The sequence below is a fragment of the Sparus aurata genome, chromosome 22 (assembly GCF_900880675.1).
Source record: "Sparus aurata chromosome 22, fSpaAur1.1, whole genome shotgun sequence".
NCBI lineage: Eukaryota > Metazoa > Chordata > Actinopteri > Spariformes > Sparidae > Sparus > Sparus aurata.
In genome coordinates this window covers 29,205,927-29,220,654 of record NC_044208.1, presented here as the reverse complement: position 1 = coordinate 29,220,654, position 14,728 = coordinate 29,205,927, and the positions used below count along the sequence as shown (strand labels likewise).

General features: G+C 42.8%; 2 protein-coding genes across 2 annotated transcripts in view; one reads left to right on the top strand and one right to left on the bottom strand.

Moving 5' to 3' along the window:
* adgrf3b (adhesion G protein-coupled receptor F3b) overlaps positions 1-1,421 on the top strand; it is a 16,220-nt gene extending 14,799 nt beyond the window's left edge. The window contains exons 15-18 of the mRNA XM_030406272.1: positions 236-277; positions 364-393; positions 476-555; positions 643-1,421. Coding sequence (XP_030262132.1) covers positions 236-277; positions 364-393; positions 476-547 — 144 coding nt within the window. The 3' untranslated portion in view covers positions 548-555; positions 643-1,421. The remainder of the gene's footprint in view (positions 1-235; positions 278-363; positions 394-475; positions 556-642) is intronic.
* Positions 1,413-14,728, bottom strand: LOC115573858 (meprin A subunit alpha-like). The gene is made up of 28 exons (XM_030404904.1): positions 14,180-14,728; positions 14,057-14,081; positions 13,922-13,966; positions 13,748-13,788; positions 13,431-13,506; positions 13,005-13,122; positions 12,614-12,789; positions 11,796-12,017; positions 11,564-11,710; positions 11,221-11,436; positions 10,144-10,608; positions 9,022-9,195; positions 8,861-8,906; positions 6,997-7,015; positions 6,796-6,933; positions 6,687-6,711; positions 6,545-6,598; positions 6,417-6,454; positions 6,258-6,333; positions 6,054-6,171; positions 5,706-5,881; positions 5,013-5,234; positions 4,400-4,546; positions 3,695-3,910; positions 3,115-3,561; positions 2,789-2,962; positions 2,323-2,527; positions 1,413-1,939 (listed from the first exon to the last, which is right to left on the bottom strand). The coding sequence occupies exons 1-28, from the start codon at positions 14,315-14,317 to the stop codon at positions 1,789-1,791; spliced, it is 4,095 nt and encodes a 1,364-aa protein (XP_030260764.1). The 5' UTR covers positions 14,318-14,728; the 3' UTR covers positions 1,413-1,788.

The following is a 14,728-nucleotide window of genomic DNA, read 5'->3' as shown; positions in this document are numbered from 1 at the left end:
TGTGTATTTCTACTAAATGTAAACTCGGCCCATCGAGGTGGAAGGCACATGACACCAGTCCTGACCCCGACCTCCGCAGCCTTACTCTGAGTGAACGTCAGATAACTTCCTGCATTGGAACAAAATGTTGTCACACAAAAAGCTAATGCAACAGAAGAGAAACGTTCATTTATGTGACACACATCAAGCAAAGTATCCTGAAGTCTGTTACACTGTCCCAACTCTTGTCTTGCAGGGCCTTCTCATTTTGATAACAGGGTGTATTGCAGAGGTGAAGGTAAGTTAGTTATTGTATCAACTGACAGAAATCTTCCTGTGACATGATGATTACATTAATAAAGCAATCATTGTTATAATTAACAGGTTCGAGAGGAACTGTTGAAGCTCATCACGGTACGTTTACCAAAGAGGTCTGTCCAGGATTACACCAGGCAACGATGCACGAAACATAACTGTGTTTGTTTTCTCCCCGCAGGCAAAATCCAGGAGAGGAAAAAGTGAGAGCTTGAAAAACTTAACTTCAACCACCTACACGAAGGACAAATGAAGACAGAGGTGAGACTCATATCATTAATAGTCTTCTTTTAACATGTTAATACGTTTATAAATGTTCTGAATACTTTGTTTGTTTCTACTTTTCAGGTTGTGAAGACGACTTGGAGAGAACACTTGTTAGCGTTAGCGTTAGCGTTGTGTTAGATGATAGAGGTGTCACGATTCTGACTCTAAATTTAAAAACATATCAGCGATATCTGAGAAACCAAACTTTGTAACACACTGATTTCAAATCTTCTGTTACGTCTTGATGAATCACTGACAGGTGATATTAATTTGTTTATTTGTTAAACTATGGAATCTTTATTTTAGGCGAATGTTATTTGGACTCCCACCGGGATGAAGTCGAGCTGTTGATCTTTGTTTGTACAGATGCACGTCTCATCATATATCAACTTCAATTGTGACATTAAATATGAAAATGTAATTGACATTGTAGATGTGGAGGATGGTGACACTCCGACTGATGGTTACAGATGTGCAGATGGGCGTCCTGAAGCTTATTAGATTAATAGCATTGACTGTTATTATTATTATTATTATTATTATTATTATACGAGCACTGATTGTCGTCCTCAGCTGAGACTGCCAAAGATTTCACAGTCAAACAACTTGACCCAACATAGTCGCATGTAAATATGGTTGATGTAGCATTTTCTTCACTGTTTGCTTCTTTATTGGATGACGTGTGTTCTGCATAAATGTCACGTTCGGCTCGGTCCATCGTTTTGTTTACATATACATTCATATGACATAATAACCTGTAGACTGTGTGTGTCTAACCACTATTCAAATTTAAATACGTATTTTAAAGTTTAAGCATGTGACATAAGATATAATAAAATGAGAGGAAAAAAAACAAGAAATATGGATTCTTTTATTTTTGTGATACACTGCAGGATTGAAATATACATTTTTCACAACAGAATTAATTTCAAACTGAAAATGATGATTTTATTTATGATATTAAAACAAACATGGACACAATTCTCCCTCTTTTTTCACTGTGGTTGTTTAGGATCAGTTTTAGCTTCCGGTGCAGACTGGAGTGTTATTTTACTATGCCTCATAATTAAAGCATTTATTTTTATTGTATTAATTAGTAGTTTTGTGGGAGGAGGTCCGGGTTTGAGGAGTCTTATCTGTGGAGAGAGGCTCATGACGTCCAGAGAGTACAGATCATTCTCTCTCTGGTATCGGCACCATCGGCCCGTTAATCCTCTAGATCGTGTTTCACTGAGCTCTCCTGATGACGGTGAAGATGGCCAGAGTTAGAACTACAGTTCCTGCTGCGCCGCCAATCAGAGCTCCCAGAATGCCTCTGTCCATGTTCAGGTCCTCACACATTTTACCTGTGTAGTAGGTGGTCTGAGTCGATGCACACCTGTAAAGCAAGGGACAGACTTTTACTTCATAATGAAGTTACTTGGGGCACGAGTGATTGAATTTAACTGTCTGGTCCACATTGAAATACATGCTGAAGGTTCTGACGACAGCGGCGGGTCCAGATAACAGACGTACACTTTACCACGCTGACAGAGTGAGTAACTTATGTCATCAATGGACAAAGTAAAGATGAGCAGTTGTGTTAATTACTCGTCTTTAAATGTGCTGGGAGGCATATTTTTTAACTCTGGAGAGAATCATGTTAGCTGTTTCCCTCCGCTTCCAGTCTTTATGCTAAGCTAAGCTAACTGACTCTTGGTTCTTGCTCTGTACTTCATCGTACAGTCAGTCATGTAAATCCTATCCACTGCAAACACCCACCTGCATGAAGCTTTCCCTTCACTCTCCACACACGCCCCTCCATTCAAACATGGGTTGGGGTGACAGGGGTTGATGGAACGAGCTTCTCTGTGTTTTGGAGCCTCCTGTCTCATTTCCACCTCGCTGATTGGCTTCTCATCGGGGAGGTCATTATCTGCTGCGGCTTCATGGATATTAATCTCAATCTTGATCAGGGGGGTCAGATCTAAAAAAACAAAACATGTTAAGATTAAAATCCAGTCAGTCAGTTCCAGTTGTTCAGCCCAAAATCAAAATCACATCGTCTCCGCAGGCTTCACAGTCTGTGTAGTGAACGACTTCTCGGTCCTTTGACCCTCGACGTTAAAATGTAAAAGAAACTGTTAATGTTGTATGTTGCTAACAGAACGAGCTGTCGTGTGAAACACTGTGTGTCTGTGTGACATGAGAACCGTCCAGGTAGACGAGCTGAGTTTTCCAACCTCACCCTTGAGGTGAGCTGTGATGATCATGTGGGCGTGCTTGAGGAAGTGCTTGATGTGCATATGCCAGTGAGACATAAACGTGGTCCAGCCAAAGTCTGGGCCGCGGTAACACTGGCAGCTGGGATCGAACACCGCTCCCGAAGACGCTGTTGGTTTGTTCCAGCGGGTGTGATTGTCTGAGGGTCAGAGAACACACACCAGAGGTCACAGATGGAAGTAAAGCAGAAAACATGGGCTAATAAAACCTAAACAATCTGCATGGATCGACTAAAAGCTAAAACCACCGCGGCTGTAGTGAACTCTCTTTGTTCCAGTGACCTGGGCCTACCTGTGGTGAAGCTTCTTGTATTAGACATCCTCAGTTTTATGTCGGGGTTCTGGTCCATGGCGACGATGGTCAGCTGCCTGTTAGCGGCGGGCCACTCCAACACTGCATCATTCTCCCCGCTGCAGAGGTGCATGGTCATGCCAACATAGTCTGGGTAAGCACTGTCTCTCCCATTTGGGTAAACAGTGATCCCGAACGAGTATCCCTCCGAGTTGTAGAAGCACTCGCTCTTTATCGGAGTGCCAGCAGGAGTGGTGGCGAGAATGTTGGTGAAGTTGCGGATTTGCCAGACAGCATTTGGGCATTCGGTCTCAGAGAGACTGATGTCGTCGATCAAGATGGCCCCCGAGGAGCTGGACGATCCTCTGATGCCTTGGAAAAAATAGCGGAACTTCTTCGTCACCTTGAGAGTCACGTGGGCTATTTTCCATTCGTCATCTCCATCACCTGAAAGATGGAGGCCAGGTGATTCTGAGACTATTGTAGATCTGTTGGTTTGTTTGTCGACATTAACAGACAGTTTCAGAGGTTAGAAAAAATGTGTTTTCTATGCTGGCATATAAATGATGAAGTAAAATACCAATAATAGTGTGGATCTTCTTGACACTGCGTACGACCCCCGTCCCGTCATCGGTCCTGATCCATATCACCAGTTTGTCTCCAGCTGGTCCGGTCATCTTGTAGAAGAACTGCAGGCACTGCTCGTCTCTCTTGGGGTAAAGGATGCGTGACTCCAGCAGGGCACTGTTTCCAGCTGCGCCGGAGGACGTGTCGAACTTCATGAAGTAGCCAGAGTCTGAAAAGAGAAGTGGCCATGAGTGCTCACAGTATTTTGATTTCTGGGTTATTTTGCCAAAATGATTAGAGGCATTTTTAATGGTGCTGTAAGAGCAGAAACTGAAGGATGTATCGCTCAGAGGTGACGTCCTCACGTTAAACAATATTCAGTTTGTCTTTGAACAAATTGCAACAACTTGCACCAGCCTGATTTCTAAACTCAACCCTTCAAATTTTATCCTTAAAGCAATATTTTTGCTGGAGTAGAATTTGATGTTGTAAAACTTCTGGTTAACTTTATTATTATTGTATTATATTAGACTGTAGACGCTGGTTAGCTGTGCAAAATTAATGTGTTTTTTAATGTAAATATTCTTTTAGTCTTTTGGTTTTACTGTACATTCAGCAAGAAAAGATCCAATAAAATATGAACTGTTTGTGACCTGGTTACCAGACTTGTGGTTGAGGTAAATAAATAGATAAATGAATGAATGAATCCTCTCAGTACCTTTGCAGAGCCCTTCCAGGGTCTGGTCCGGGTCAGATGGACTGCTCAGCGTCTGGACCCAGTCTGCGTTGTCATCCTCGTTCTGGATCATTCCACAGATGTTGATCAGCTCGAAGGAGCACTGGTCCAGGAGAGTGTGTGTGTTGGCTGGAACAGGAGATTCATCAAGAGTCAACATTTGAAGCTCAAAGCACCACAGAGATGAGCAGGAGTTCACTGGGGAAACATCAGGAAAATCTACATCTACAGAAAATGATCTGTACTGCGACGCTGCTGTGGCATCAATACCCCTCGAGGGACGACCGTGACAGAGTCAAAAAAGAAAAATGTTGGCGAGAAGTAGCAGAGGCTCTTCAGCTTGCCGGTGTGTAATTTGCTTGACAGCTATGCTAGCTTCAGCAGCCATGATTGACAATGTCCAGCATCCCTGATGACCTCTGAACTCGAGGAGGATCGTAAACTTATCTTTAAATATGTTCGCGACCAGTTACCTTTTTATCCGTTCCATCGACACAGGGAATCGTTAGTGTAACCCTCGCCTCCTGTTTTCCCTGTTTTAATGAACTCCTGAGGGATAAGTCATGTTGGACTGGTGTAAAACGGAGGCACTCACCACAGTCATACATGCGGTTGAGCCTGGTGATATCCACAGGACTGAAGTCCAGCCGCTGGCCGATGACATCATTAAAGTACGGTATGGTGGTGGTGATGGTTGGGATGCTGGCGTTCTTGTTGAAGGACAGCGGCCTGTAGTGCATGACGGACTCGTAGTCATACGGCGTGTTCATGTCGGTGATGAAGTCGTCCTCGTACTTGTTGAAATTGTGCTCCTTCCCTGTGAGGAGAGAGAAGATCGTCATGTTGATAGTCGATTGATAGTCGCCCAGAATCACACACGACATACAGCGAGGTCCAAAGTTTACATACACTCGTAAAGAAGATTTATATGAGTTTGGTTCAGTAATTAATTTATTATAGGTATTTGTAGCACGGCCTCTTAATGTTCAAAGTCTAAGGAGCTCAGTTTTGATCTGAAAGAGCTCATTATGAGGTCCATGACAGGCAGATACTGAATGGACCTTTTAGTCTGAATATCTTTTGTTTTCACGGTCAGGAATGAACGTTGAATCTGGACAATAAGCCGCAGTGCTATAAAAAAATGTCTCCATCTGCCAGATAACGTTTTTTTGGTCCAGAACAGCTTCTGATTTGACCTTGTGGTGAAATGGTCTTTGTCGCTAACCATCTCAGTGAACGTGTAACAGGTTCAATATGAATGTGTTTGGAGGAGAAACTGGTAACTCACCTTCCTCAATCTGGTCCCACCAGATTTTGACATAGTCGTCTCTATCTGAGCGGGACTGTTCGTGGTAGAAGCCCAGAGCGTGAAGGAGCTCGTGCTCCACAACGGCCTTAGTGTCGCACCCGGCACCAATGGACAAATTCTGACCCACTTTATCATCTCCGACAAACGACCAGCATCTAAAACAAAGGGGAAAGTTCAAATTACAGGACCTGCGCTGCTGTTGCTGAGCTTTAAAAAGCACTTCATTACATCAGCATTTCTTAATCTAAGGTTTTGAGCGCTTTGAGTTTAATGACTTGACAGCACGGCCCATAAAGTTGTGCAACAGCGTGTCGGGCTGCAGCTCACCCGGACAGCTTGGCAAAGGAGATGAAGCTGGACTCTCCTTCATACGGCTTGAAGTCCACGCAGGTTCTCAGACGGTACTCCTCAAAAGCCTGGAGGATCACTCCTTTAGCATTCAGATCTAGAACAATGGAAATTAATTTAAAGTTTTAGCCATTTCATCAAACGATCTGCTGGTCGAAGCGTATTGTTCTGTGCACAGCGTACCTAAAGAGTCAGTTAAGATGTAGGGGATGGGAAACTTCCATCTTCTTGTTTCATCGAGGATTGCGTTTCTGCTGGGCTGCAGGAACATTGAACGTGTAAATAAAATGCTTTTTTAAGATCCTGGCAAACAATCTCAACAGAAAGAAACTGTCTACTTACATTCCCGGCGATGTCGCCCTCAAACAGGTGGTTCAACCCTTTAGAAGTGAAGGACAGATGAATATATGACATATAGTATATCAGTCATGGTGCATATATATTCAGGAGACGGGGTTTAGAAATGTTACCTTTATTAATATCAAGTATGTCTTCCCTCAGCTCACCAGCATCTGCATTACCATCTGAAAGACACATTTATTATTAGTGTGAGAAAGTAACGAACAGGCTTGTTTTATATTCATTCAGATAGAAAAGTTAATATGAACCAACCGGAACGTGTTGGAAGAGCTTGCACCTAGCAGACAAAAACAAATACATTTCATTCAAACCTTCCACAGAGGAATCAATCTTATTAAATGTCCAACAACCATCCTCCGACCTTCAACACCACAAAGACTCCAATCAGTGCAGCGATCCTCCTCAGACGGTCTCCGGAGCCCATGTTGTTCCCCCGACACCAGCGTGTTTCTGTGGTTCCAGTGTAAACATTCCCATAAAGGCAGCAGCCAGAGGAGAACTTTGATCAGGATCGTTGTGTTTAATGAGTTACAGACACTTCACACGTGTCCTCTGAGCCCACTGACACCTCGTCAGGTGTTCTGGAGTGCACAGGTGATGACAGCAGTAAAGCTGTCGACCCTGTACAGAGGCAACATTATCAGCAATAGATCGATATGAAATGATCTTCGGTCCGATATAAGCAGGCAGTTCTGTGGTTTATGGTTTATGTTGTTGCATGGCTGAAGAAAACTGGCTCTCAGTCATGATCAATCGAGCCAAGCAGGATGATTTTGTCGTTGACTGCTCGTAAAGCTCGCTCAGTCCTCCGTTAGAGGTTTATCACAGTGATGGTTCATTCTTTGGCAACAGAATGAAGATCAAATCAATCATAAAGTGCAGAAACTAGTGACACTTCAATCTGTTGTGTCATTAATACCTGATAAGGTGCCAGACTTCACATCTAATAATCACTCATCTGTAATGTATTAAATGTCAATGCAGCTGATTTATTAGTTGATATTAAAGGAGCACTAAACTTAAGTTCACAGAGGACTGATGAGGCCAATATTTCCCGTCGAGCTCACCTGATAATCGGACCTAACATCAGTCCTGCTACACTTATTTCACTGTGTCCACACTGACATCATGTTCCTGTTTCTGGACTGTTGAAGGTTATTTTGTTTTGCCCAACACCAACCAGTCGCCAGTGATGAACTAGTCCATTCCACCAAAGTATTTTTCAGTTGACATGGAAGCCGCAGTAGTGTTTGCAAAGAACAGTTAAAGGAAAAGTCAGCCGAAAATTTCAATTAATTATTATCTGCTCCCTCCACGCTGATGTAAAGTCGTGTAGTCCACAAAACATTACAGCGTTCTGCTAAACAACTGAAAAATTATAGCGACAGAAGCCAGAAGCCCAGAGATCCCAAATGATTTGATGAGACGATATTTACATCTTCAATGTGCAGTCGAGCTCGTGCACCCGCTTCAGACGTGATTTCTGCTGTGAACAGAGTTTAAATATCGTCTTGTGAAATCAACTTTGGATCTCTGGGCTTCCAGAGACTCGGATGATGCCGGACCAGCTGTCAGGAGCCATCATGTGTTTGTCTTTTGTCTCCAGCTACTTCAGTTCCTGTGACGCTGCAGAAATATGTTTTAGAATGTGAGACTTTTAGTATTTTTCCGCAGCATGGAGGTGAAACTTTGACTCGGGTGTTTCACATTGATGAAATTGATGTCATTTTAATTATTTCTTTGTGAGGACTTCAAACTTGTACGAGTGCGTCAGTCTCAGCCACATCGTCTTCTGTCTAAACTGATGATGTCGAATGTTTTTACTGCGGTCCTGTTTACTAAGCTGTGATTGGTTGATGACATGTTTGTACAGGCTGGGTAATTAATAAACTGAGCTCAGTGTGTTTGTTTGACCTTTCAGAGTAACACTCAAGGTAAAGCATCTTATCTAAAGCATGTTGATTATTGCTGCATATATTATTTTATTGCATCCTTATACAGACAAAAACTAGATCTTAATTCCAGTTAATCAATTCAAATTAAATATTTACATGTATTTATGTCCTTGGCTGTGTCGGTCACTCTTGAGGTGCGACACACAAAATGAAAGAAACACCACAGGATGCTCGTAATTAAATATATTTTATTAAGACAGTTCAGTGAGATGAAAACTTTGCCATCAGCATTATTTGTACGAACATATTCCAACTCTTATTTATAAATTATAAACCAAAAACAACTTTGCATCTTTTAAATCATGTGTGTGTATAATTGTGTCCCAGCAGTCGTCTTCTGTCTTCATCTTCAACTCCACACGCTGCATCTGCTTAATTTTAACAGAAAATAAAAACATGAGCTCATACAAGCGTGATGTAACTTTTGGAATAAGAGAAGCGTGTCCAGTGTCGTACCTGCAGTGACTTTACTCCGCTGGCTGAATGGGAACTTCTGTTTTTATCAGTGATGTTATATCTGTGGAGAAACAGATGTTTAGCTGTGACGTCTGGCTGCTTTAAAACACAGTGAAAGTATCGAGGTCATTCTTTAAATCCACATCGTATTCACACAGATATCGAACACCACTGACCCTCAAAGTCAACAAAGATGATGAGGTCATCGTTCTTGAGGTAATTACGCCGCCTGAGGTCAAAGTGCTTCACAAAGTTCCTCCAGCCCCACGATGAACCTCTGTAGCAATCACAGGAAGCGTCATACGTCCCCACCTCGGAGGGATTGTCCCAGAGCAGCTTTCCATCCGCTGCTGGAGGACAGAGACGGACAGAGACAGACATGAGGAGTGATCCTGCTGACTGCAATCATCAGAGAAAGCTGGCAGGTTTAATGACTGTTTAGTGATTTTATGGTTAGTCAGTCAGTCGGTATCACTGTGACTCAGGCTGAAATATCAAGACAACTCTTGGATGTTGTCATCAAGTTTTGCAGACAGCTTTCATGACCCCTCTTGACTTTTCCTCCAGGAAGATCCCATTTGGTTGACATTTGTGGTTTTGGTTAAAATGTCTTAACTAAAACAGAAATTCCCCTCAATTGTAACTAATAACTTTGTAGCTTTGGGTACCGAACCGATTCGATACCAGTTAGTGTAGAAGATTACTTTAACCGGTGTCATACGATTAACCCTGTATGGTTAATGATGTGATTGCTATCACTGTTTCATGGACTGTTTCAGGTAAAGCCTTGCAGAGAATGATCACCATACAAGACTTTTATTATCTATTCTGACAGTCGGTCATAACTGAAAAAGAAAAACAAAAGACATCTAGGAATATATAACAGTTCCTTTAAAAACTGTTGACGTGCAGCCACGTTTTCATATAGAACAGTTTAAACCAGTCCTGCAACAGCAACTTAAATAAATCTAGGAGTAAATCATTCCCTTAAAACTTACTCATGGAACTCGTTTGCAGGAAATATTTTGAGATACTGAAGCTGAGAACTGTTTATAAGATCTGTACTCTCACTTTGAGATGTTTTTTGCGGGTGAGAAATGTTGACATTTACAGATGCAAGCTATTACAATAAAGGAAAGGAAGGAATGAAAGTTTCAGTGTCCGTGGACACGGTTTGTCTCTAAGAGTTTTGACAACACGACCCTGCAAGCAAACAATGTTATATTTATTATACTGCCATTTAAATTCATATGTATGATGTCATTAAAGCGCCTGACTCTTGTATTCGGTGCACTTACTCGTCCTCATATCAGTCGTAAGGCTGCGAGCGGTGGACATCCGCAGCTTAATGTCTGGGTCTTGGTCCATCACCACCAGGGTGGCCTGTCTGTTCACTGCTGGCCACTGCATCACCACATCGTTTTCCCCACTGGCCAGGTGGAAGTACAGCCCGGTGTATTCCCCCGTGTAATCAGTGTAACTGGTCCGAGGTATGACACGGACCCCGTAACCGTAGCCTTCAGGGCTGTAGAAGCGAGGGCTGTCAATAACTGTGTTGGTGTCAGCCGTTTCCATGATCTTGGAGAAGTTCTGGATCCTCCACACTGCGTTGGGGCAGCGGGTCTCCGTCAGGCTGATGTCATCGATGAAGATGCCACCAGTGGAAGCAGAAGGATCACCGCGCACGGCCTGGAAAGAGTAGCGGAATTTCACCCCTACCTCCATCGGGACGTGGGCGATCTTCCATGTGTGGTCAGCATCCGCTAGGTAACAAAAAAAGGGACAAGATGCCATATTATCTAACTGTGTGTGGCAAGATGATGCCAAGAGATAGATGAAATTTTCATCAGGAAGCTCGAGGAAATCACTGGCGCTCTCAAGAAATTGTACACAACTTAACTAATTATGGAACACGTCATTAAATAAGATTAGCTTAGCAAAAAGACTAGAAGCAGGGGGAACAGCTAGCCTAGCTCTGTAAGGAAAGTAAGGAAAGACACATTGAAGTTGAACATTGGGTTGTTGCTGGAACACCAGCTGCTTCCAGACTTCAAGCAAAGGTAAGCCAACCACCTGCTCGCTATATGATACTGACCATACAGACAGTTGACAGGTGAGAGTGGTGTCAAAACACTGAAACTTGTTTTCCAAAATGTGACACAGAAGCAGACTTCACCGCTGACTGTGCAGATGGTCAGGGGTGTATAACTCGTATGTATTCTGATGTCTAAAAATAACTAAATTTGAATATAATTTTACTGACACCTACAAATATTCAAATTATTATTCGCTGGAAAGAAATGCATCTAATGTGAAGCTCGAGGTAGCTGCTGTGAAATATGTGTCCTCTATTGTTATGCCAAGTAAATAATTACCATAGAAGGTATGTATTTTCTCCATTTTGCGAATGGTGCCCGTGCCGTCATCCATCTTGACCCAGATCACCAGCCTGTCTTTGGTGCTGCCAGTCATCTTGTAGAAGAACTGCAGACACTGCATCTTCCTTTTGGGGTAGAGGGTCCGGGACTCCAGCAGCGCGGACTCCTGAGGCTGCCCAGCCTTGGTATTGAAGTGCATGAAGAACCCAGCATCTAGACAGCGAGACAAAAAAAAGACTCCCTTTCTTTAATAACATTCAAGTTTGTGTTGATTTCAGTCAGGCTGTAAAACTGACAATAATCAGTGGTTGGGATTTCACAGACATTATTCAACTCTGACCTCTGCATCTTCCCAGGAGTGTGTGATCCTCTGCACCCACGCTGCTCTGGGTATGGACCCAGTCAGCATCATCAGTGGTGGCCTGGATCATCCCACAGATGCTGGCTTTCTCAAAGGCACACTGGTCCAGCAGGGTGAGAGGACCAGCTGGGGGGAGGAGAGTCATTTAAAAGTTTTGGTCTACGAGTACATACAACAACAAAGGAAATCTACTCTTACAAAATATACGTACAGCAGTTGTACATGCGGTTGAGCCTGAGGGTGTCCAGCTCACTGAAGTCGAGGTACTGGCCGATGATGTTGTAGAACTCCGGGATCTTGGTGGTGATCGTGGGGATGGATTCGTTCTTATTGAAGGAGAAGGGCCTGTAATGCATGACAGACTCGTAGTCGTAGGCCGTGTTCTGATCAGTGATGTAGTCATCGTTGTATTTGTTGAAGTTATGCTCCAGTCCTGCAGGAAATTCAGGTTAATTCAGTCATTACTACATACTGTAGGTTATTATTTATGTGGTTAAAACATCTAACTTGACAACAGTAAAAGTCACGGCATTAGGCTGGATTCACACTGGATCAGGCGGCAAAAAACGCAGGATTTCCAATTTATTTTAATGAGGGCAGTCCGTTTTGGCTGCAACAGCATGTGCGCATAAGCTGGGCGTGTTATAAAGCATAGCTAAATGCTACAGAAGGAACACAACGAACATCTCTCTGTGTGGCGCTGTTTACCTTGTGGTCACTCGGTTTTTTTTTGCGTCCCAGTTTAAAACACAGAAGTGATCTGCCTCATCCTGGTTGTTTACTAGTTTTTTTTAATCCATCAGTGAGGACAAATGATCACTAGTAGGACCAGCGTGCTAGTAGCAGAACAACATAGCAGCAACGTCTTTTTGGGGGGTTCACAACACGTCACACACACGGACCACAGAGTGACACTCCCTACTCTATGTTTCGCTGCACCCCTGGATTTCATGTGAATGTCCCCTTACTCCTAATAACAAAATGTTGTTTTTACAGAAACAAATTGGACCATACAGTTAAAAGACACACCTGGTAGAACCTGATCCAGCCAGATGTCAACGTAGTCATCCCTGTCTGTGCGGGACTGTTCGTGGTAAAATCCCAGAGCGTGGAGTAGTTCATGTTCAATCACAGCCTTGTGGTCACAGCCGGAACCCAAAGACAGAATCTGGCCGGTCTGTTGGTCACCAACCGAGGAGAAACACCTATGACAAGCAACAACAACTGTCAAAATAGGGTTAAGGAAAGGAAGTTTTGCTCTGACGTCTGCTCTGCCATTTTCATTTCGGGGAACTTGAATCTTGGTCAAAGCTGATTTCAACAGCCGAAGAGTCAAAAGGTTTTGGATTTGGATTTACCAACATATTGTAACTGTAAACTGGTATCTACTCTGCAGCAGCAGTGCGGTGAACAGACATACCCTCCTCTCTTCTCAAACTTGATGTACGTCTTTTCTCCCTCGTAAGGCTTGAAGTCAATGCAGGACTTCAGACGGTACATTTCAAAAGCCTGGTGGACGCAGCCCTTCGCATTCAGATCTGAAGAGTGAAAGACACAGTCACAACAGAGGACAGAGAATTTGTTCATCCAGCTGGTTGGAAATAACCCCAGAACAGTCTTGAAGGTCCAGTGTGTACGATTCAGGGCGATTTCTACTAGCAGAAATATGTTTTTATTTGTGTTTATTCACCTGGAACTAAGAACTCTTGTGTTTGTTAACGTAGAATGAACTAAATCCTGTAAGTTTTTAGAAAGTATGATACTGGACTGGAATTGTAATACGTGACTGCAGGCCATACAAATGACACTGAGTGTTCAGAGTGTTCTCAGTGTGACAGGAACTCACCCAAATCATCTCCCAGAATGTAAGGGATTGGAAATTTCCATCTGTATCTTGTGTCAGTCATGGCATTCTTCCCTTTCTGCAGTATAAAAGAGGTAATTAAAAAGGAATTGTGACCATAAAGCTAATCGACGCTTATAAAAACACACACCATAAAACTCTTCTTGTTATCTGAAGTACCTATTAAACTGTAGTTACTGAAGAGCAAGAAGGCCAACAGTGCCAACAGCCGGACATGTGATCGCATATCGCACAACAATCACGGATAAAATGAATGATGCTGCAAATTTATTTTTCTCAATTACCAAAATAAAACTTACAGGAATCAGAATGTCCCCTTCAATCAGGTTGGCATCTGAACCTGCAGCACAGGAACATGTTATATTTAAATCAGCAATAAACTGTTGCACTCATCATTTTACATATTATTCCAGTGGAAAATGCGTCCGTGTTTAGATTATGGAGCAGCAAACAGGTGAAGTGTTGCAGCTTACCTTTGTTCAGGATGGGGTTCTCATCCTCACCATTCTCATACACCTCTGCAACACAAGCACAGACACTGTTCAGAGTCTTTTTAAAGCCTTTTAACAACTCTTACTCATTTTAGGAAAGATCATTCTTTGACCTACCATATACCGCGGGGGAGACAGGTATCTGGATAAAACATAACCAGGACATGTCATCACACTGTTCACGGCCACATCAACATCATACACAAAAACAAAAAGGTCAGAAAGTAAATTAATACTTACTGCGTGTGAGGTGGCGAGAACCACAAGTCCAAACAATAACAGCACTCTGTCCATCATCACGCCGAGTGTCACCAAGAAAACGCTGCAGCTTTGTTTTAAATGTGCGCATTGACAAGACGCAACCTTTAAACCCCCCATGAATTTTATGTTGCTGTAAAGAGTAACTTGAGGACTTTGACTCAACAGCGTTACTGATTGGTGAGCAGATTTATGAAGTGAGTGCACTTTTTAACACAACATGTGTCCGTTATCAGGCTTATTATCTGATGTTGTTCGTAGCATCTTATAACCCTTCTGAATTCAAAAGTTTCCTCTCAGCTCATTGATGTGTCGTGTGATATTATTTAAATGAACTAACACTGAAAGTTGAGGATTCACTTTAGATGCAACATTTTGTTGTATGAATGTTACGTATGAAACAACAAATGTGCAGTTTGCACGCTGACACCACCTCAGCTTTGATTTTCTCTGGATGTTTCACTTTCTGACGGAGCCCCTGAGGGGAAAGTGAGAAATTTTGTCTTTGTCTTTTGTCTACACACTTGTGTG

Excerpts from the sequence above, each read along its gene's own strand:
- LOC115573858 (XM_030404904.1), bottom strand. The coding sequence starts at position 14,317 with ATGGGGGGTTTAAAGGTTGCGTCTTGTCAATGCGCACATTTAAAACAA. Across the intron at positions 13,123-13,430 it reads CATTCTGGGAGATGATTTGG|ATCTGAATGCGAAGGGCTGC; the intron begins GTGAGTTCCTGT and ends TTCACTCTTCAG. Across the intron at positions 3,562-3,694 it reads GAAGATCCACACTATTATTG|GTGATGGAGATGACGAATGG; the intron begins GTATTTTACTTC and ends TCCATCTTTCAG.